The sequence below is a fragment of the Microtus pennsylvanicus genome, chromosome 2 (assembly GCF_037038515.1).
Source record: "Microtus pennsylvanicus isolate mMicPen1 chromosome 2, mMicPen1.hap1, whole genome shotgun sequence".
Lineage (NCBI taxonomy): Eukaryota > Metazoa > Chordata > Mammalia > Rodentia > Cricetidae > Microtus > Microtus pennsylvanicus.
This window is the reverse complement of record NC_134580.1, coordinates 65,102,992-65,126,025: the sequence shown is the minus strand read 5'-3', so window position 1 is coordinate 65,126,025 and position 23,034 is coordinate 65,102,992. Positions and strand designations below refer to the sequence as shown.

Sequence of the window (23,034 nt, the reverse complement as noted above, 5' to 3'; positions counted from 1 at the left end):
ATTATTCTCAGCTGTCGATACCACACAATCAAAGGTCATGTGGTGTCCTGGTGGGATCCTGGGGCAGAAGAGGGTTGCTGTGCAAAACAAAGTAGCTGTATATAAAGGTACGCTTGGTAAATAATAACCCTTCAAGCCAGGTGTGGTTTTTTGGGGGTTGTTTTTTTTGTTTGTTTGTTTGTTTTTTTGTTTTTCGATACAGGGTTTCTCTGTGGTTTTGGAGCCTGTCCTGGAACTAGCTGTTGTAGACCAGGCTGGTCTCAAACTCACAGAGATCCGCCTGCCTCTGCCTCCCGAGTGCTGGGATTAAAGGCGTGCGCCACCACCGCCCAGCCAGGTGTGGTGTTATATGCTTTGATTGCCAGTACTTGGAAGGCAGAGAGATGTAGGTGACATTTGCGGATTCAAGCCCAGTCTGGTCTACATAGTGAGACCCTCTCTCAATAACAACAATATACTACAATAGGCCAGCTGGTATACCCCTATAAGCCTGGCTACTTAGAAGGCTAAAGCAGGAACGTGGCAAATCCACAGACTTCCTGGGCTGTAGGCCATACTGGTCTCACTAAATTTAGTGAGACACTGTCTCAAAATAAAAAATAAAATAAAAATGGAAGGATAGAGAGACGGTTTAGTGATGAAGAATACTTGCTGCCCTTCCCGAGGACCTGAATTCAGTTGCTCACACCCACTTCAGGCAGCTTACAGGCTCCTGTGACTCCAGCTCCAGGGACTCTGATGCCCTCTCCTGGCTTCTGCAGGCAACTGCACTCATGTGCACAGACGCATAAATAAACATTATAAATAAAGGCACTGCGGGTGTAGCTTAGTGGTCAAGCACCTGCCGGGCACACACAAGGCTCTGGGTTAAGTCCCCGATACCCTAATAATAGCAGTCAAAGAGGAGTGTGCAAATCTGGACAAACGGTTCTCATCTCTCAGTCCTCTTTCTCTCAGGCTTCTCGAAGCTCTTCCCAAACAGCTGTGAACAGAAGATGAGCACCTGGAATCATTCTTATTTGCAGACAGGAAAGCTAAGATTCCAAGACGTTATGTGATTTTTCCCCCCTAAATCATAGATTACGCCAGGGACAAAGGCAAGAGTAGATTCTAGTGCTGCTGAGCTACACTGGGGCTTTCTCCTACATAACCGTCAGATAGCATCTGCACTTGTTGGCCACGTCTGCAGACAGCTGAGACTGAACTGCACCCCGGCACGGAAGCTAAGAAAGTCAGCCACGAAGCTTCATCCCGTTTCACAATTCCTACTCAGGCGGCACTCGAGTCCAGATGTCGTGATGGACGGACCATCCAGGGGCAATGCACGTAGACTTTATGCTGATGTGGTTGTTCTAATCGCTGCACTCTTCTCAGGGAAAGACGTCTGCCAGGCTGTAGACCACGGCTGTGAGCACCTTTGTGTAAGCAGCGGCGAGTCGTACGTCTGCAAGTGTCTGGAAGGGTTCAGGCTGGCTCAGGACAGGAAGCACTGTAGAAGTAAGTACCTTGGGTGGAGAGTGTGTCTGCCTGTGGGACTCTGGCTGCAACACTTGGCTTCATCCTCACAGCCTCCCTTTGGAGAGTTCTTAACCATCACAAACTCAGACCCCAACTCTGGGTGATCTGCAAGTGTTTCCAGGGGGTCAAGTCAGGAATGTCTCAGCAGTAGTCCTGAGTCGTCAGGCTCTATGCTGTTTTCTCTCAGCTCTTGGCCTTCTGCATGGTGGTTGGATGGACGCACGGGCCTAGTGAAGTGCCTAGCAAATTGGTGGGCAGAACTAGAATCAGTGGTACCAATTGACTATCAGGACCAAAAAGATAATTTCAGTGCTTTTTCTTCTTGGCAGACCATTTATGTAAGATGAAGGTAGGAGGGGGCTGGAGGGGGGCTCTGTGGTTTTTTAGTGTTAGGAGAGACTTCAGAGATGGCTCAGTTGGCAAAGTGCTTGCTGTGGAAGCATGAGGACCTGAGTTCAATCCCCAGGACCTGTGTAAAAGCAAGCGTGGTGGAGCACAACTGCCATCTCAGTGCTGGGAGGGGAGGAGAGAATCCCAGGAGGGGAAGAGGGGAGGGCTCCAGGTGCTTGCAGTCAGTCTAGTTGAATTGGTCAGCTCCAGGATCAGTAAGAGCCCTTGTCTCAAAAAATAAACTGGATAGTGACTGAGGAAGACACTGACCTTTGACCTCCACAATCATGCACACATGTGCAAGTGTGCATTCTCTCTCTCTCTCTCTCTCTCTCTCTCTCACACACACACACACACACACACACACACACACAGAGAGAGAGAGAGAGAGAGAGAGACAGACAGACAGACAGACAGACAGACAGACAGACAGACCCATGTTAGGATTCTCCAGAAAAACAGATTATAGTGTTTATGTGCAAGAGGGCTGTGTATGTACATGTTGTGGCTGAAGAGAGAGAAAAAACCTGACTTTAAGAAATTGACTCACAGGATTGTGAGGGCTAGTGAGGAAGATGTCTGTAAGGGAGGCTGGAATCCAGTAGAACTGATGTTACAGGTGAAGAATGGCTTCCCTTCCTCTGAGAATCTTAGCCTTTTACCCTTGGGCCCTTCAATGGATTGGATGAGACCCACACACACTACAAAGGATAGTCTGCATTACTCAGAATCTACTGATTTAAATGTTAACCTCTTGCATGAGTACTTTTGCAGCAATGTCTAGATCTATGTTTTACAAAACAGCAGGCACCATAGCCCAGCCAAAGCTTACATAGAATTAGCCATTGCACCACCCAAGAGCAGCCCAATGAGGCTGGGATTGGAATACAGGCATAGACTTTCTCCCATTCTAGAAGGCAGTCCTCTTTAAGGGTTGGGGGTTGATAACAGCTACTTGTTTTTGACACTGCTGTGGTGTCCTTTTTTAGTTAAGTAAGTTCACTTGCCTTTGAGGTTGCTTTGTGGGCAGTTTTCTCCTTTGAGACCATGGGACATTCCAGCTCTCGGCAAAGCTGGGCAGGATAACTCATCAGGCATTCTTCTCCAGGGGCGTGGCTTGTGTCTAGTGAGAGGATCTGTGATTGACAGAGTGCTGTGGGTGGGGCCTGACTCCCAGCCTCACTGCACTGTCTGGGTTTCTAGCTGCAGACTGCCCTGATTCTTTCACTGAGACCGTCCACGGTCTGCCTGAGTCGTATTTTCCTATTCAGTCAGCATATGTTTTGGTCAATACATCGAGCAGTTGTGTAAAAGGCACTCAAATTTCTGGCTTTGCAAGCTGAGCCCTCAATTAACTCTCACTATTTCCCACTTCCTAGAGGTATCCATAGTTACAGATCCCAATTTCATGTAAGGTTTCTTCTTATTTATTTGTTTGTTTGTTTTATGTGCATTGGTGATTTGCCATGGGTGTCGGGTCCCAGACAGTTGTGAGCTGCCATGCGGGTGCTGGGAATTGAACTCAGGACCTTTGGAAGAGCAGTCAGTGCTCTTAACTGCTGAGCCATCTCTCCAGCCCAAGGTTTCTTCTTTTAAAGGGTAGATGAAGCCCTGGGGTGTCATACAATCAGGAGGAAGTGTGCCTCAATTGGGCCACTGTCTGGCTGGACAACCTTGCACAACTCAGTCAGACGCATGGCATTCCTTGTGTATACCTAGCCGTGTGTCCGGGGTGTTGTGGGGATTAAAGGGTCATAACTACTTCAAGGAGTTCAAGTTACCTCACCTCTGCGAAGTTCATTAGGTAACCGACATGGGTTACTTGGGATCTCTACTACAAAATCGGAAGCAAAAGCCCATCTAGTCATTCAAAATTAAACGACAAATCCAGGGCCAGGAGGAGCAAGCCTTCTAAGAGGAGCTGCCCTTGCTCTTTGCCTGGCATGGACTGCAATGATGGATGCTGTAAAGTAGATGACTTCCTTCATCTCCCCACGTTTTCCCCAGGGAAGGATGTCTGCAAGTCAACCCACCACGGCTGTGAGCACATATGTGTGAACAACGGAGATTTCTATACGTGCCAATGCTCAGAGGGCTTTGTCCTGGCTGAGGATGGGAAGCACTGCAAGAGTGAGTGACCTGGACCAGCTCTCTGCTCCCATTTGGCTGTGGACCAATTCTTTCCGGAGCATCTTCAGGCAATAGACCCCTTAGCCCTGCTTCTCCCATAAACACAGAAGTGTACACTCAGAGAAGGCAGGGCCACGCTCAGCAGCAGCAGCCAGGACACCTTTGATGTTAGTGAATCACAATGGCTGACTCTGTTCCGTAAGCATCTGCTGGAGAGCACATACATGACACCCCAATACCCATGACATCTGCTGGAGAGCACATACATGACACCCCAATACCCGTGACATCTGCTGGAGAGCACATACATGACACCCCAATACCCATGACATCTGCTGTAGAACCACATACATGACACCCCAATACCCGTGACATCTGCTGGAGAGCACATACATGACACCCCAATACCCGTGACATCTGCTGGAGAGCACATACATGACACCCCAATACCCGTGACATCTGCTGGAGAGCACATACATGACACCCCAATACCCGTGACATCTGCTGGAAAGCACATACATGACACCCCAATACCCGTGACATCTGCTGGAGAGCACATACATGACACCCCAATACCCGTGACATCTGCTGGAGAGCACATACATGACACCCCAATACCCGTGACATCTGCTGGAGAGCACATACATGACACCCCAATACCCGTGACATCTGCTGGAGAGCACATACATGCCACGAGTCTTTCCTGATTTCCCTTCCATGGCTAAAGAATCAATAGATTGACTAATTAGGACAAGCACTTAATGAAATAAAGAAGCCAACCCCAATGCTCACACTCACATGCACACTCCCATTAGCATATTCTGCTGGCTGGGCACAGAAGTATTTTTGCATATGTATGTCTTTACTTGCTTTATTATTGCGCTTCTCTTTGAAAGATTAGACAGCTGCTTTATATATAAAAGAGAATATTATAATAACATACCGTAGATTGTTTGAAATGAGATCATTCATTTAGGATTGTTACAATTCTCTTATGCAGCCCTACAGAAAGAACAAAGTCTCTCGGCATCCAAATTGCCTACATATTTGCATAAAACATTTTCACTTTTTACTGTCAACCATCAAAGGTGCCTGAAAAGCCTTGGTTTGGGTAAAGAATTCAGTAAATCATACATTTTTAAGCCTTAGTAAGTCAGTAGGGTACTTAAATTGTACTACCTAATGGATAGATACCACTCTGTTCTTTTATTCTGCCAGTAATAATGTATTAAGTATTTATTGTGTGCCAAACATTATGGCTACAAAAATAAATGACAAGCTGGGCGGTGGTGGCGCACGCCTTTAATCCCAGCACTTGGGAGGCAGAGGCAGGCGGATCTCTGTGAGTTCGAGACCAGCCTGGTCTACAAGAGCTAGTTCCAGGACAGGCTCCAAAACCACAGAGAAACCCTGTCTCGAAAAATCAAAAAAAAAAAAAACAAACAAAAATAAATGACACATAGTATCTACTGAAGGACAATCTAGACTAGGGGAGAAAGACCATTGTTAAATAATTATCCTCCCACATGCATACAGCTTAGGACACAGTGGACTTAAGGAACACGGTGTCAGATATTTTGTTAGTCATTATCATAATCTTGCTGTGTCCACTGCCTTTCACAAAGCAAATACTCAGAAACTTGATTTTGATTGAAGAAACTAATGTGTTGGGGTTTTTATTCAGAGAATAGCTGACACAAGCTGGGTTACTGTGGAAGCTTCTTGGAAGAAGTAACGGCTAGGAAAAATTAATCATCTCAACTGGCAGTCAAAATACTATATATCAATTATTGTGTTTATTTGCCTCCCGCAACAAAGCAAAAAGGACTGCCTTGGTATAGTCATCTAGTGGGAATCAATTTCTTTCACGTGGGTTGCCTAAGACCATTGGAAAACACAGATATTTACGTTACAGTTCATAACAGTAGTAAAATTACAGTTATGAAATAGCAACAAAAATAACTTTATGGTTGGAGGTCATCACAACACGAGGAACTGTATTAAAGGGTCTTAGCATTAGCAATGTTGAGTACCACTGCTCTAATTCTTTACCATGCTGCATGCAGTCACTGCAAGGCTTGGCTACCAGTGATCACTGTGTGGTTTCCTTTACAATGTGTGGATACCGTGTAGCTTGTGAGATTCCCTACTCCTCTGTCCTGTGTGCTTGCTGAAGAACAGAGACAGATCTCCGAACTCAGCCATGCCTCCTGCTGAAGCATGCTTCTTTATACTTTTGTATGTAGCTGATCTCTAACATTGTAACCATGCCACCTTTCCTTCTGTCCGTATAGGATGCACTGAAGGCCCAATTGACCTAGTCTTTGTGATTGATGGGTCCAAGAGTCTCGGAGAAGACAATTTTGAGATCGTGAAGCATTTTGTCACTGGGATTATAGATTCCCTGGCAGTTTCCCCCAAAGCGGCTCGGGTGGGGCTGCTGCAGTATTCCACACAGGTCCGCACGGAGTTTACCCTGAGGGACTTCAGCTCAGCCAAGGACATGAAGAAAGCTGTGGTCCACATGAAATACATGGGCAAAGGCTCTATGACTGGACTGGCCCTGAAACACATGTTTGAGAGAAGTTTTACCCAAGTAGAAGGGGCCAGGCCCCTCTCTGCCCGGGTGCCCAGAGTAGCCATTGTGTTCACCGATGGACGGGCTCAGGACGATGTCTCCGAGTGGGCCAGCAAAGCCAAGGCCAATGGTAATACGGGGTGGTGTTGTGGTTTATATTACACAAAGTTCTGGTCTTTTAGATTCATAGCTGGCCTTAGGAGTCTGAGTGAGTACAGAAAGTCAGTGTGGCAACTGCCATTAAAAATTCACCTTGACTAGACTGCCATCTAGAGGCTGTAATGGGACCCTGAAGACACTCAGTAAAATGTTCCAGTAATAGGATTTAGTGCGCAGTGTGACCTCCAGCGCAATCACCTCGGCCTGTGCTGTTTAACTACATCATGCAGCTGGTCCAGCGGTCTGGTCCCCTACAGAGTCACCTGAAGATTTTTTTAATGGATTTCTGGTGGCAACTTTACTGACACACATACTCTTTTTTTTTTTAGCCCAGGCTGACCTCAAGCACACTATGTAGCACAGGATGGCTTTAAACTCATAGCAGTCCTCCTGCCTCAGCCTTCCTAGTGCTCAGACTACAAACACAAGCTACCAGATGAATATACTTTTGATCCACTTAGGACACCTGATAGTGCCTTCAGTGCTAAGGAGTCTGGGCTTACAAGCAGACTGCTTTGTAGCCTTGAGTTTTCTCATCTCACCTGAGGAAATGGGCATTATCATGAATTGGCTCCAACATCCATCTTGGCTTTTGACCTCCCAGCAGTCAAGAGCCACATTCTTCTGTCTAAAGACTTCATGACTTCAGAGTGTTTGCTCAAGGTGCCCTAGGAGGATAAGGGAAGGCAGACCACCTCACCCAAGAGTCCTAGACCTAGTGCCTAAATGGGCCAGATGCGTAGATGTTCAACAGGCACTCGCCCAACCTGCAAAGACAGGAGTGAAGGAAACTCCATTCCCCATTGGAAAGGCTGACGGTTCCCATCCAGCCCTTATGAAAGAGTCCATTTTACCAACATTCCGCATCTCACTGCTGACTAATTGCTTCCAATTTCCACTCAAGACAGTGCCCCTCACCCCCTAAGAGAGGTGGGCAGAAGGCAACTCCACTGGACCCCCCAAACACTTAAAATTCTTTTTTTTGTTTTGTTTTGTTTTTCGAGACAGGGTTTCTCTGTGGCTCTGGAGCCTGTCCTGGAACTAGCTCTGTAGACTAGGCTGGTCTCGAACTCACAGAGATCCGTCTGCCTCTGCCTCCCGAGTGCTGGGATTAAAGGCGTCCGCCACCATCGCCCGGCTTAAAATTCTTCTTTCCTTTTGAGAACACTTCCGTGCACTCAGAGGGCTGAGGCAGGGGAACTACCAGTTCCAGCCCAGCCTTAGCTCACTCAGAAGGCTGAGGCAGGAACGACCAGTTCCAGCCCAGCCTTAGCTATATGGTAAGAGCCTAGTTTTTAATAAGGTCATGATTTGACCTGCTTAGAATTTTCCCAGAAAACCTCTCATTTTAGTGAGCTGTGAGACAACACTTTCCCTACTATCCAGAAGGCAACATGATAAAGCTGCACATCTGTGACCCGGCCCTCTCCAGAGCTAACCAACAGCATCTGTCCTCTTCTAGGTGCCATATCTCTATCTCCTGTTCATAGGTCAGAGATAAAAATGCTGAAAAACATAAAGAGGTGTTGATATTGATGCTTCAAATCACATCACTTAGTATCTCACTGGCTTTGAGCACAGTACAATGTCCAGACCTGGGAGTGCAACTGTATCTTATCCTAATTCCTGTTGCCTAGGTATCACTGTGTATGCTGTTGGGGTAGGAAAAGCCATTGAGGAAGAACTACAGGAGATTGCCTCTGAACCCACGGACAAGCATCTCTTCTATGCAGAGGACTTCAGCACAATGGGCGAGATCAGTGAAAAGCTGAAGCAAGGCATCTGTGAAGGTACTGTAGAGTGTAGCTAGGGTGGGCCTTGGCCACAGGGCCTCAGAAAATACCACCCTGCTGGCCAAGACAGGTGACAAGAAAATGCAGGCGAGGTGAAGACAAATATGATAGCTACTATGTTTTCAGCACCAACTCTGTGCCAAATGTCTTAACATGCCATTTTTAATCCTCATCAAACCTAGAGAAGGGATCATTTAAGCAAGAAGGCACCATTAAAGAAACCAGAACAGAAGTACTATATTTGTGGAAGGGTATTTGTGGAAGGGGCTATCTATCCTTATAAGCTCACCTAAAAAATACTTTTCTGAGGAGACTTCTATTTAAAAAAATACGACTATCCTTTAGATTCCAGACATTTTGTGTAGGTTTTCCAGTTCACTTATTAATCCAGTTATGCTTACATAGGGATTCCCATTTCCCCTTTTATTCACATCCTGGGTTCAGACACACTAAAATGCAGCCCATGATGTCTTATTCTCCCCTGGGGTGAAGGGGAGCACGTTTTGGCTCTTTCATTCTCAGGGGAATGTCACAGGTAGGGCTGTAGGGATTACACAAGTATCTTTCAGAAACTTGTTCTGCCTCCCTTCCTTGACATGGCACGGGGAGGGGAGCATTCCTTAGATGCAATTTATGTTCTCTTCAGAGAGAGAACTGCTCCACCATGGTCATACATCACAGAATCTTTGGTGTCACCAAATATCACCAAAAGACCTGGTTTCTAGCAGTGTTCTAAAGAGCATGTGTGAAACCATCACTCCTTTTGGCCATCTCTTTCCTCCCAGCTCTAGAAGACTCTGATGGAAGACAGGACTCCCCAGCAGGGGAACCACCAAAGCAGGTCCACCAGCCAACAGGTGAGCTTCCAAAGGCCGCCCTCACTGAAGCAGAGGCTTCATTTCCGCCTCCCTGCAGATACAAGTTGTAAAGTGACCAGCTAAGGGATTTACTGTCCTTGACGCCATATTTGGCGGCTACCACCTATCCTGACAGCTTATGTCAAAGCAAGGCTCTCTACCGAGGAATACCCAATGCCTTGCACCAGCTGGTGCCTGCTTTAAACCACAGGAGCGTGAAGCAGGTTTGAATTCGGTTTTCTCTCCTTGCAGAATCTGAGCCAATCACCATAAATATCAGAGACCTACTTTCCTGTTCTAATTTTGCAGTGCAGCATAGATATCTGTTTGAAGAAGACAATCTTTCACGATCTACACAAAAGCTTTCCCACTCAACAAAGTCTTCAGGTAATTCCAAGTGAAATATCACTACCAGATAAGTTGCAGCAGCCTTTCAGCTTGCCAACAGACTTAAAGTAGGAAAAAAAGAGGAAATTAAGTAAATAAGTAAAAGCTAAACTAAAAGCAGTAGTCTTGATTCCCAGTGTGCAGCGAAAGCCCCTTTCCCAGTACCTACTTCCCTGGGTCTGGATGCGTGGAAGAGGCTGAGCATTTTCTTCCATTATGGTTTCCTGTGTTCTGACTCAGTACCATTATTGTGTCTGGGAAGTGCATGAAAGACAGAGGTGAACTCTTTCCATCTGCTTTCTCAGGAAGTCCTTTGGAAGAAAGCCAAGACCAATGCAAATGTGAAAACCTTATAATGTTCCAGAACCTTGCAAATGAAGAAGTAAGAAAACTAACCCAGCGCTATATCCTTTTTCAACAGATGCTCTGTATGCAAAGCAAAGCATAGTAGCAAAACTTTACAGATAACTGTGCAGACTTCATCAGCAAAGCCAGCAACGCTGAACCAGGAAAGGCCCTTTCTATAACAGCAGCCTCATCAGTATTGAGAGTGGAAGTCAAGCCAAGCTTAGTGGCCATGGTCAAGCTGTCATCTGCTGGCTAGGATAGAAAGAGCAGAATTAAGGGCATCAGGCAGTATATAAAGCGTAAGTGGGGAGGCACGTAACTCTAGTGGATAAACACCAGGAATGCAGGTCTAGGCAAAGTGTGTTGTAGAATGAAGAGGTTCAGTTTAATCTCTAAACCTTCAACCCTCACCTAACCATACAGAAGCTGCATGTATGTGCAGATTTTGAAGAACAGGGTGTTTCCCTTTTCTTCTTGGCAGCCAAGATCCCTTATATCAGCACTCTTAAGAGATGAAAAATTCTACCAAGGGAACAAAGTGGAGTGACTCATTTAAACAAGAATGCTCTGGGATGACAGTGATGGGTGCTTTTACACACTGAACACATTGCTAGCTGCTCTGAACTTAAAACTACAGTAAGCTTACTAAAGCTGGCTGATACGGATCTCAGGGAGCATCAACTAGTCCACAGAGAAATAGCTTAATTCTGAACTACCCCTGCCAACGGGCTTACCAAGAACACGCAATTCTTACTGTAAGGATGGGAAAGAGGGATTGGTCCTCTATGTGGAATAAGTCTTTCTGACAGTAAATGACACAGATAAAACTGGGCCGTCACTCTGTCGTGGGAGCAGATAGGAATTACAGGGCTTAAATACTTAACTAGTTTCTTCCTGTCCCTCTCTACCCCTTATGAAGGCTGTGAAAGAGCATTCAAGGCCACTTGCACCTCAGCTCTTGGTCTGCCACCAATGACCCCATTCCCACACCTCTCTGTTGACTTCCCTTTACCCTGGTAAGGCATCATCCTTTTCTTTATATATTTCCCAAATCAGTTTTGGCTCCCAGAGTAGCACCATGGTAAATTAATAAGCAACATGGGTATAGTTAGAAAACATTTTTGGAAAATCTTAAAAAAAAAACAAATTCAAACTGAAATATCTGGCTTTGATGTTTTAAAAAATGAGCTCAACATGAATTTTTTAGATATAGTCTTAATGGCATGCTAAATGAATCACTATAAATGTATAAGGGTTTTAAAATATGAGACAGTTTGCTTTTAAGCCCAAAGTCTTTTAAAAATAACTTTTAGTAATCATTTCAAGTTGTACTTGATTGTAAGTTAAAACAGGCATCCAGGTTCCTCTTCCTTAATGAGATTTACTAGAAGAAATGACTCAGAGAATGGAAGCCTTGGAAAACCGCCTACGATACAGATGAAGACTAGAAATGCTGTCGTGTGTTTATACATCATAAAAAGATCTCAAAAAACATGGTGGAGCCTCAAATCTCACACCATAGTCAAATCTCTAAGCTGTAAAGCAAACCACAACCAGTACAGAAGACACTGGACCGCTGTACAAAGAGAAAATGGAGACACTAAGGGGGAGGGGTCCTTCTGAAACCTAAAGTGAGTTTACCCTGAGAAAAAATTAGCTGTCTCGTGTTCTGTGATCTGCTGTGGGTACAACTTGCTTCTGCCTTCCTGCCTTAGCACTGAAATCTCATTTGACAATTCTGCAGAAAACTGACCCCACAAATTGCTAATGTTTTTGTACTGGAATTTACCCTGATGTATATGAACGTATGCATAAAGTCATGGGACCTATGTCCTGCAATAAGTTGAATTTTTACACATTAAAATTCACCACTCCAGAAAATATTGAGTAAAACTCCTAGTTTAAATATGAGATGGGGTCTCAAATTTGCTGAGGTTGTAACTCAGGCTGCCTATGACTCTCAATTCTCCTGCTTCATTGCACTGGCAGGTAATACAAGCATGTGGCACCTAGCCCAGTCTCACTGTAACTTTAAATATAAAATATGCATACACGACAAAAAATCTATTATACCCCCCAAAATAAAACAAATTTAATTTTTTCTTGTTCGTGAGCTTGGTACGAACCACCGTCTAGCGGTGGCTACCAATGCAGAAATACAGGTTCTTACAAGTTGCTAGGGAGTGTACCTGTAATGACAGCAGCTGCCATACCATTTGGTTCAAACCAAATGGCCTTTAACATACACAAGAGAGACCTGCAGAGCAGTCACTAGGGTACAAAAGCGACAAGTTAGAAATAGCCTAAACATCAGAACTGAGTCACTGGGTAGTCCATACCACAGAAATGCTATTCGTTTGCAGAAATTCCAAAATCCCTTCCAAGCCATAGTGAAACCCAAAACTAATTTTTTGTTGTTAAATAGTATTGCATGTATCCCAGGCTGTCCTCAAGCCTCACCTGAGTGCTGGGATTACAGAAACGTGCTGCCACACCTGATTTATGTGGTGCGAATGATTACACATGTGAGGAAACCACTCTGAGTCACATCCCAGCCCTCAAATCAATTTTAAAAGTCAATGACAATCTGGGAGACAGGCAGATATACCTTCGTGAGTTCAAAGACATCTACACCTGAGATCCTATCAGAAAAAAAAAAATCCTAAGACAAAGTCTAGCATTTCAGTAATTTCTATGAACTAACAGACACAATCAGCCGCTCAAGGAGATGTCTATGTTTGTGCAGACCACCTCAAGACAGCACTTAACAAGAGCTTCCCATCATTTGTTTTTCCAAAATACGGATACTTTGTTCTCATCAAATGTCCTCCCACAGGAGAGCTGAGTGCAGTGATTCCCTAGGCCTCCATCTTATCTGAAGAATCTTCCCAGGTGTAATGTTTTCACGACAAAGATTGAGAAGCCATGCCCCATACTGCCTGGCCTTTATTGGCTCCCTCTAGTGGCACAACCACACACAACACAGGAAGGCTTCATGAGAAACAAAGGCCTACAGCCAAGGCATCATGTTTTACAGATCAGGGACTGGATGAAATAGTGTTTGCTGCCGGACTGGGTTCCCAGCTCCCACGTCAGGCAGCTGTGCTCAGTCCGAACTCCAGCTACAAGGGACCCAATGGGCATGCATAAACAGACACATGGGGGTCTTTTTAAAAATTAACTTGTTCTTTTCAATGTGTGGTGCTTGCTTAAAAGTTTATAAATTTTAATGAATGTCTAAATTATGTAGTTTAATCCAAGATACTTAGCTTTGTTATTGTCTGCATAAGTGTTGTCAGCATTGGGCTTGCCAGCTGCACTGGCAACTGGTTAAGCATTTTGTATTACATTTCAAAGCTGATTCTGTAAGCCTGTATTCATCTGTAAAATCAGGTTCACAGCACTGTCTTGCTGGGTTGAGAATTGGGTACATTCACATCTAGCAACTCAAAGCATTATTTGTTGGATGAGACAGGGTTCCCCTTTATAGCTTTGGCTGTCCTGGAACGCCTGCCTCTGCCTCCCAAGAGCTGGGAGTAAAAGCAAATCTATCACCATCCAGCAACACATTTCTCATATACATTTTTTAAAAACAAGACTGGAGATGGCTTGGTGGCGAAGTGCACTTGGTGTTCTTGCAGAAGACCCAGACTCAGTCTTGAGCACCCATGAGTCCCAACCACCTCTAACTGCAGTTCCAGGGAAGCCAGCACAAGCACCTGGCCCCCTTGGGCACTGGGCATGCACATGGAGCACTTAAATGCATGTGGGCAACACTAAACAAGTCTTTCCTAGAGATGGCCCAGCAATCGAGATCCCTTGTTCTCAGTTGACTCAGATTGTTCTCCAGCACACGTGGCAGCTCACAGCCATCCATTAAGTTGTTCCAGGAGTTGACGCCCTCTACTGGCCTCCAGGAGCACCAGGAACGCGTGCAGCACAAACTGCAGGCCAAGCACTCATACTCATAAATCTAAAAACAATCCTTAGGCACATGTGTAAGTGAATACCGCATATGCAGGTGCCCAGGTTGTAGGAGAGGGTTGCAAGCCCCCCCTTCGCCAGTGTTTTAAATGCTCGGTATCACCTGTGATGTGTATTTAGCAGTCAGCGCTAAAATGGGGCTTATTCTGTCTGAGTAGATGAAGACAGAATGAATTCGTCCTCTGAACCAGATGGGAGACAGCGAATTAAGTGGTAAATGTGCTAGATATTGGGGGGCAGAGCAGGTCCACCATAGGAAAAAGCATAGCGAAGTTCCAAGATGAACCAGAGAAAATCTTCCCATGAAACATGACTTATCTTCCTTCTACGTTATACAGCTAGCTCCATCCATGACTAGCCTAAAATGTGATTTCTTCATCATATACTGTTGGCTATTGTCCCAATTCCATAATTGCAATCTTTGTTTCTTAAAATATTGTTTGAGCCTATATAACGGCTTGTCTCACAAGGAAGAGAACACCGGAATAGGTTAGACTTTTTTGCTATAGCAAGCTCAAATTGTGTCAGACAGTTTGTTCATCTGCCACAGAGTGTTGCTTGCAATTTTACTCAACATCAACTTTATTTATTATGTATACGTGTCTACATGTATGTCTGCAGGCCAGAAGAGGGCACCAGACCTCATTACAGATGGTTGTGAGCCACCATGTGGCTACTGGGAATTGAACTCAGGACCTTTGGAAGAGCAGGCAATGCTCTTAACCGCTGAGCCATCTCTCCAGCCGCCTCAGCATCAACTTCTTTGGCACTTGTCTCCAACTAACAGAAATCCACTGGGCTAGAATTCCCAGCACTCCCTCACATTAGAGCAACCCAACTCTGATCTGGGTTCTTTCCCAGCAGCCACAGCACAACAGCACTTACCAGCTATCCCACAAACACACCCAAGGTGTGTTTAAACTTTCCTCTTCATTTTTAACCCTTCTTGCAGACACAATGAGTAAACAAAAAATATGTGTAAATTAAAAGCCAAATCTTATACCACATAATCACTACCTACAAAGCCCTAGAAGCCATGCATTAAAGAAACATTCTAAATGCCTGTAGCCAAGTCACTAACTGCATACAAACCCCACAAGATAGTACCTCAGAACTTGTGCTTTGGGATTCTCCAGTTTACCATTCATTAAGAATTAAACTGAAACACTCTGAACCAAGAAAATAGCTCTAAAAGGCACACCTAACCAATGAGTATAAAAGATCTAATAGCTGATTTTGAGCACACCACCAAGAATTTAGAACACTTAAAATCCAACTCAGCCAGTACCTTAACCTGGAAACATCCTAGTGTGAAATCAGGGGTGAGAGTGGGGGTGCACACCTTTAATTACATACTCAGGAGCAGAGGCAGGCAATCTCAGTGAGTTCCAGGACAGTCAGGACAGTTTTACAGAGAAAACCTGCCTCAGAAAAAAATCAAAACAAAAATGTCTGGGGGTGGGAACAACTGGGGGCGCAACCAGATAGAAGCAGAAATGAGAGACTGGTTGGTTCCCTGCAGTTATTGCTGCTCCCAAAAGGAGACATAATAATGAAGCTAAGATCACTCTCCAAAGCATATCCTTAGGTTAACTTCTGAAACCAGTCTCCTCACCTGTCACAGTGGGAGACACGCCAGCTATGTATTATTAAGGCAAGTCCACTCTGACTCTGGACAACACACAGAAAGCATCCTCATGGTTCACTCTTCAATCACAAAAAACCTGAGTAGATGGAAGGAGAGCATTGGGGAAGCCTTTCTGATACTCCTAAAGCTTCCTTCAAAAGCTTAGATTACACAGGGCATCCATACCAGGCTGAAATGTACTTTGTCCAAAATCCCAACTTTGACGTTTTGGAGCTGAATGACAGAATACCCTCCTGGATAACCTGACATTTCATCAGCTGAGGACCCAGGCTCACTCTAGGGTTTTCCGAGACGCCTTTCTACGCAAGCTCTCAAGACCCTTGTACTCTAGACGTTTAGCACCTCAGACAGCACTCCTCCCTGTGCTACACAGCTCTGTCAATCATAAGTCTTGCTACACCAATGCCTCTCAAACATATCCAAATACACAATAAATACCGAGACTAAAATCACAAACCTGTCTTTACAGGGGCTGGGAATAACAGCTCCATGGCTCCAGCACCCACATACAATGGTGGATGTGCAGGGTACCCAGCCTGCATTGCTATCTCTCAGCAGACACACAGGATGCAGAGGAAGCTGCCTAGCTAAATTAGCTGGAACTGCCAAATTCTAGGTTTAAGTGAGAGGTCATGCCTTGGTACTTACAGTTAGGTACAGAAGGTAGTTATGAAACTTGAAACACACCCGCCCACAGAAAGTACCAAAAACACGGTCTTATGTTCATATTAAATGAACACAAGAGTGCATGTATTTCAACACTGGAAATCCAAACTTTGAAACACTTCTGGGCCGGGCAGTGGTGGTGCATGCCTTTAATCCCAACACTTGGGAGGCAGAGGCAGATTCTGTGAAATCGAGGCCAGCCTGGTCTACAAGAGCTAGTTCCAGGACAGGCTCCAAAGCTACAGAAAAACCCTGTCTCAAAAAACAAACAAAAAAACCCACTTCTGATCCCACATTTTACACAGATAGTGTACTACTTTAGCCAAAGAAAAAACCCCAGCAAAATGGATATTTGGTTTCAATGACTAATCCTACCTTCAAGGTAAGAGAACCAAAAGCTAGGAAGAAAACAATCCAAACGGACAGTTTTTAAAAGGAGCTCTGGTAAAGTTTTATTAAAGGAAAACTTTTTACTTTTCACCAGTCTGTTCTGGCATGCTTCTAATAATGTCAGAATCACCTAAAAAATAAAAAAATAATAGTTTTACAATTCACGTAATGGCAACAGGTAATCACAGAACTTCCCTAGAGTGGCTACGTGTTAAGTCAAGGAGACAGATTAGCCCCTATCTGCAGATTGACAGCAGTTGCTGTCACTCTTGAGACCAATTAAAAATACCTTAGAATCTAATCTCAACCACCCTAGGAAAACACAGAACACACATAACCAATCAGACCGGTCTTGTCACCAGCATTTAGAAAACCAGGCCTAGGTACAGACCTAGGTCTGGGGACACATGCATGGCCTTCCTGTAGCGAATGTCTAGCCTGCCCTGGTTATCACAGAACCAGAACAGCGAGAAGATTCGCAGTGCTCTGCAAGGCACTGACCCTAAGCTCAAAGCACAAGATGGTACTTGCAGGCTCTCGCCCCAAACTGTTTATTCCCAAGCCAAAGAGATTTACTAGAAGCATTGTTGTATAAATATTGTATGATTTAAAAAGCATACCTGGGTCAATGATGGCCAGTGTGCATACTCTGTAGTATTTTCCACACGCTGTGCCCAACTCAATGTTATTGCCACTGTAGTGATGGACACCAGTTTTAGCCAACATGGCATAGTATTCTATTTCAGATTTCCTTTGGGAACAAAAAAAGCAAAATAAAATGCCATATCAAGATACTGATAGACTGTTGCCACTAACTGATGAGGCTTTTAAGAGTAACTGATCACTTCCAAGTAAAGCTTATAAATACCTAGTTGGTTTGGGTGGTGTTCAATTCCAAGTATGTGCTATTCACGTTTCAAACTACTAATAGGTTTAAGATGTGTAAAGAGGTACTTAAAAACTACGAGTATCCAGGTTAGCAGAAAAGGGTACGACAGACATTCAAAAGTCAATGTGGATAAATAGCTCAGACAAAGCTGGAGGTATTCCTTCCTTACCAAAGCCCCAAGTTCAGTTCCCAGCACTCACAACTCCACCTCCAGGGGGTTTGACACCCTCTTCTGGAGTCCCAGGTCACATGCACCCACTCTTTCCCCTCCCTCCCTCCCTCCTGATTCCCCAGGTCACAGGAATTCACTCTTCTCTCACACACACAATTACAAATAAACTTAAAAAAAAAAGTTAAACTTAGCAGTGTCCAAAACTTTATGTATTTGTCAAATCAACAACAGGTACTACGTACCATTTTAACTAACAAAGTAGAGTGGAGGGTAGGATCACCCACTAGCACCCTGAAGAGTAACAGCTTCAGTACCAGCTCAGTGGACACAGGCGGTTAGAAGGTGAAAGTTCCAGATCATCAATAGTGCCAAAAGGAGCTCATGAGAAATGGAACCTGGGGCTGGAGAGATGGCTCAGTGGTTAAGAGCACTAGCTCCTTTTCCAGAGGTCCTGAGTTCAATTCCCAGCAACCACATGATGGCTCACAACCATCTGTAATGAGATATGGCGTCCTCTTTTGGCTGGCAAGCATAAATGCAGACAGAATACTGTGTACATAATAAATAAATCTTAAAAAAAAAAAGAAAGAAAGAAAATGGAACCTGAACCCCATCCATCCCATACCCGGGTCTGAGCTTGTATTTAATAATGAATGTCTGCGACTATAAGGGATCAGTTAAAAAAAAAAAAAAGACAAACCAAAAAATCGCTCACACACCTGAAAGGTTTAAAGTAAGGCCAAATACTCCAAATTCTGCCCCTACGGATAGGCGCCCTACATGAAAGACTGAAAAGGGGCGCAAGTGCCACAGAAAACCCAGGGGCTTTTTCTAGTTGGCACGCTTCTCTAACTTACTTACAACACTCAACAGGTTCAAGCTCAGAGTGAACCAAGGGTAAACATATGTTCAGAAAACTGGGCACTGCTGAATGGGTGATCTTATGACACCCTCAGCTCCGTAAAACAGCCACAACTTTTCTGAACTAAGACAGTGCTTCTCTGAACGTGTATCGTTTGTCTTCCTCCTGCCACACACGTTTCAAAGGCGCGCGCACGCGCGCACACACACACACCGAGGTCCAAACACCAGGCAGCAGCCATCCAACCCATTCTTCCCAGCGCTGGTCCCACACGCTCCGGTCCCCTCCATTACCTCAAGGCGGGGCAGTTGTTGGCGAGGATCACCAATTTCGCTTTGCCCTGTCTGATCATCTTCAGAGTCTGTTTGTATCCCAGCACGTACTTCCCACTTTTCATAACAAGCTGGAGCCGAGAGTTGATCGACTCCAGAGACTTTTTCTACAAGGCAAACATCGGAGACTTGAAAACCGGGGGCAGCCATCTCAAAACCAAACCCGGTTCCAGACTTCGGGAACTGGACCCTCTAAGGCACCGTGAGCCTCTCTGCACGCCGGCGGCACGCGGACGACCACGGGGCTCCCATCCACCCGCCCGGCCCAGGCCCGGCTCTCCACGTGAATTGGCTTCCGGGCCCGGGCGGCCTCACTCACCGTCTTCTTTGCTGCCACCATCTTCCTGCCTTAGGTGCGGGACGGCCCCCAACCTAGCACACAGAGAGGGCAGAAGAGAGGATTAGCATCGGGAGCGCAAAGCGCTAAGCAGCGGGGCTCCCCGCGCCGAGCGATCCTCCACCCGGCAGAGCTCACTCACCAAGACCAGCCGCCAAGATGGCCGGGGAGCGAGAAAGGAAGGAGCTCCCACAATGCAAAGCCCTTCTAGGCGAGCCGAGGGACGCTGGGACCGGAAACGGAAGTAGAAGCCGAGCCCAAGCGGAAGAGCCCTGCGTAGGAGCGGATGGCAGCGGTGGGTTGCTATGGGGACCGGGTTAGATCGGTGGCTGGGTGCGCGGTGCAGCATGGCCCGGTCGCGGTGCAGCGTAGCCCGGCCGCGGGTCCAGCGTAGCTCGGCCGCGGATGCAGCGTGGCCCGGCCGCGGGTCCAGCATGGCCCGCCGTGGGTGCAGCATGGCCCGGTCGCGGGTCCAGCGTGGCCCGGCCGAGGGTACAGCATGGCGGTCTCGGTTTGTCTTCCCATGCTGTGGGCTGAGACCGCGGAGAGCGGGAGTTGCATGGGAACTCCGAGGGCAGCCGAGGCGGCGGCGGCGACCTGGGTCCGGCCGCTGCTGAGTTAGTCTCTGGCTGACGTCGCCCCCGGCGGACTCCGGAAGGACATCCGGACGCAGCTCTCCCCGTGTCTGCCTTTCGCGAGCGTAGGCAGCTCTGTCCTCCCGCCGCAGGCTTCCCCAGACACCTTTGCACAGGGATGGCAGTGAATCCAAACTCGATGAGATTACTCACCGAGTAAATGCACTTCCCGCCAAGCGGATGGACTGAGTTCGAGACCCACGTGTGGAAGGGGAGAGCCTGCTCCGGCAGTTTGTTCGCTGATCTGCGCTTGGACGCACATTCGTATACAGAAGTTAAGAAAGAGCCATAATAAAACTATTTTTAAAACATTTCGTTGTGAAACTTGGGCCGTCGTATAAATGAAACGTGAGATATTTAGGCCGGTAAACGTGAGGACCTGAATTTTATGCCTAAATCTCCCCCACCCTATCCCCCCAAAATGTCTTGGCGTGTTTCGTTTCAGGAACATAGACCAATCCCTGAGACTAGCTGGCCAGCTACTGGGAAGCACACCAGAAATTGGTCCATGGCCTCTACCTAGCAAACATAGCACAAAAAAGGAAGATCGGGTTAGTAAATAAGTTGTATGGTATATTACTTTGCCCCGGAGGTTGGGAGAGGGAAGACTACCGCATGCACGCGCACACACACACACACACACACTCACAACCCTCCCCTAATAATTTATTTGTTTTTCGAGACAGGTTTTCTCTGTGTAGCAGCTTGGGCTAACCTCCATCTCACAGAGATCCATCTGCCTGCCTCTGCCTGGGATGAAAGGTTTGTTCCACCCTGACATAAAAATAATATTATCCCTGAGCCATGTTGTCTTGGTGGCCTATGCCTTTAATCCCAGGAGAGGCAAGCAATCTCTGTAAATTGATCTTAAATTTAAAAAAAAAAGAGGGCTGGAGAGATAGATGGCTCAGAGGTTAAGAGCATTGCCTGCTCTTCCAAAGGTCCTGAGTTCAATTCCCAGCAACCACAATCATCTGTAATGGGGTCTGGTGCCCTCTTCTGGCCTGCAGGCATACACGCAGACAGAATATTGTGTACGAAAGAAAGAGAAAAAAAGAAACTAACCTAACTTACCTAACCATCACATGCACACACCCCCTATGAGATTCTCAAGATTTTACAGCAAATGTATTGCAAAAGTAGGAACAGAACCAGGTATGTAGATTAGATAATTTTACAATTAAAACTTACTCAACTCTTGGGGCCCATTTTGATGTGAATTTGACCAAACAATAGTGTTAGATTACCATACTATTTGCTTTGCCATTTAGGCATAAATTACTTAAGGATATGCAAATCCAGATAATTGCCTCCTGCTATCCTCGTTCTGTAAACATACTAATCTTTAAATGAACTTTAAGTCTAACAAACACTTATCTGAAATTCAATGACATAAGCCTAGATTAGAGTTGTGACATTGCTGGTTAAAATACCAGCCCCCCCACCCTTAAATCCTGTGCTTTTCTTTGCTGACCTCTTTGGTTTGTAGTTGTCATGCTGTTATGAAATGGAGTGTCTGCCTAAGAGCACTTTGCATTACAGTTCTCTTCAGGTATAGTTTGGGAATGTTGATGTCCTTCTTTCCCCATGTTCCGATATTCTTGGTAGGTACTTGGGTCCAATGGACCGCATTCAAAACTAAGTCATGCAAAGACACGGTGTAAGGTGTAAGTCTAACTGCTATGTGAAGAAATTGTTACGGTCATCATGTACCCATCCCAAATGAGACCGTGTACCAGGTCCTTTGTATTGCTGGTGAAGGCACCTTCGAGGTGCTTTCAGAAGCACTGAGGTTGTATCTCGATTGGTAGAGTACTTGCTGACCATACACTAAGTCCTGGATTCAATCCCCAGTACCACCTAAAGCTGGGTGTGCTGATGCTTACTGTGTAACCCCAGTGCTTGGGGGGCAGAGGGAGCCAGATCAGAAGCTCTAGTTTTAAGTCACCTTCAGTTACTCAGTTACGTGGCAGGTTCAAAGGCTTGAAACCTTGTCTTTAAAAAAAAAAAAAAAGGTAGGGCCGGGCGGTGGTGGCGCACGCCTTTAATCCCAGCACTTGGGAGGCAGAGGCAGGCGGATCTCTGTGAGTTCGAGACCAGCCTGGTCTACAAGAGCTAGTTCCAGGACAGGCTCCAAAACCACAGAGAAACCCTGTCTCGAAAAACCAAAAAAAAAAAAAAAAAGGTAGGATAGTTAGATAACATAATAGCTGTTCACAAGTGTGAACATACTTTTAACAAACCTTAACTTAGGGTCATAAAAATGTCATAGACCATATTAATCTTTTTTTATGGAGGATAACACTAGAAAGAAAATGATTAACTTTTCAAAGATTAAGTAAAACCAAATGTGGTCTCCCATGCCTATAATTTTAACAATCAGGAGGTGAAGACAGGAGAGTTAGGAGTTCAAGGCTATCCTTGCGTGTAGAGAAAATTCAAGGTTAGCCTGGGCCACTCAAGACCATGTGTCAAAAATAAATTAGGATTGAAAGTTGAAGTCTGAAATATTAACTGAAATTTGGAGACAGGTACAAATGAAGCCTTGAAAAGTAGAGCAGAAGCAAAACCAGAAGGCTGGACAGTGGCAAGCAGAGTTGGCTGGCAAATAATTTTCACTAGAGGAAAGATGAGGCTGGCCTTGAGCTCACAGAGATCCACCTGCCTCTGCCTCCAGAGTGCTGGGGATGAAAGTGCTGGGCCACCATGCCCAGCTCTGGTTTTGGTTGGTTTTATTTCTTCTTTTTTCCTGTTTAGGACAATTTTACTTTGTATATTTCAGCTCTGCTTGGGCTATTTAATAGCATGCATGAAAAGTTCTTTTTAAATGATAAACTATTTTTTTGTTTAGTATTGTATTTTCAAACTAGTGTCTTCTAAGACATCAGTTAGGTAACAAGGCCTCAGGCTTAATAGGCTCCAAGACCTTAGCACAACTGACTCCATGATGGAAGTACCA

The 23,034-nt window shown here is 45.5% G+C and overlaps 2 protein-coding genes and 2 non-coding genes across 6 annotated transcripts in view; 1 reads left to right on the top strand and 3 right to left on the bottom strand.

The window, feature by feature from the left end:
• Matn2 (matrilin 2) overlaps positions 1–11,751 on the top strand; it is a 112,947-nt gene extending 101,196 nt beyond the window's left edge. The window contains exons 12-19 of one of the 2 annotated variants that reach the window (XM_075961220.1): positions 1,375–1,497; positions 3,916–4,038; positions 6,333–6,746; positions 8,413–8,565; positions 9,354–9,425; positions 9,678–9,812; positions 10,118–10,216; positions 11,546–11,751. In XM_075961220.1, the coding sequence (XP_075817335.1) occupies positions 1,375–1,497; positions 3,916–4,038; positions 6,333–6,746; positions 8,413–8,565; positions 9,354–9,425; positions 9,678–9,812; positions 10,118–10,216; positions 11,546–11,601 (1,175 nt within the window). In that variant the 3' untranslated portion in view covers positions 11,602–11,751. The remainder of the gene's footprint in view (positions 1–1,374; positions 1,498–3,915; positions 4,039–6,332; positions 6,747–8,412; positions 8,566–9,353; positions 9,426–9,677; positions 9,813–10,117; positions 10,217–11,545) is intronic. The other variant, XM_075961218.1, reaches the window with a different exon arrangement.
• A 2,828-nt stretch (positions 11,752–14,579) lies between these two features.
• On the bottom strand, positions 14,580–14,704 carry LOC142845296 (small nucleolar RNA SNORA28). The gene has a single exon (XR_012909856.1). It is a non-coding gene; the product is annotated as a small nucleolar RNA SNORA28 (small nucleolar RNA).
• Positions 14,705–16,881: 2,177 nt separating this feature from the next.
• Rpl30 (ribosomal protein L30) lies at positions 16,882–19,674 on the bottom strand. 2 transcript variants are annotated; one of them, XM_075961230.1, is made up of 5 exons: positions 19,583–19,674; positions 19,423–19,475; positions 19,065–19,210; positions 17,469–17,599; positions 16,882–16,978 (listed from the first exon to the last, which is right to left on the bottom strand). In XM_075961230.1, the coding sequence occupies exons 2-5, from the start codon at positions 19,441–19,443 to the stop codon at positions 16,929–16,931; spliced, it is 348 nt and encodes a 115-aa protein (XP_075817345.1). In that variant the 5' UTR covers positions 19,444–19,475; positions 19,583–19,674; the 3' UTR covers positions 16,882–16,928. The 2 variants fall into 2 exon arrangements, with proteins under 2 accessions (XP_075817345.1, XP_075817344.1); XM_075961229.1 differs by lacking the exon at positions 19,583–19,674 and having other exon boundaries at positions 19,423–19,576.
• On the bottom strand, positions 17,199–17,330 carry LOC142845292 (small nucleolar RNA SNORA72). The gene has a single exon (XR_012909852.1). It is a non-coding gene; the product is annotated as a small nucleolar RNA SNORA72 (small nucleolar RNA).
• Positions 19,675–23,034: the final 3,360 nt, after the last annotated feature.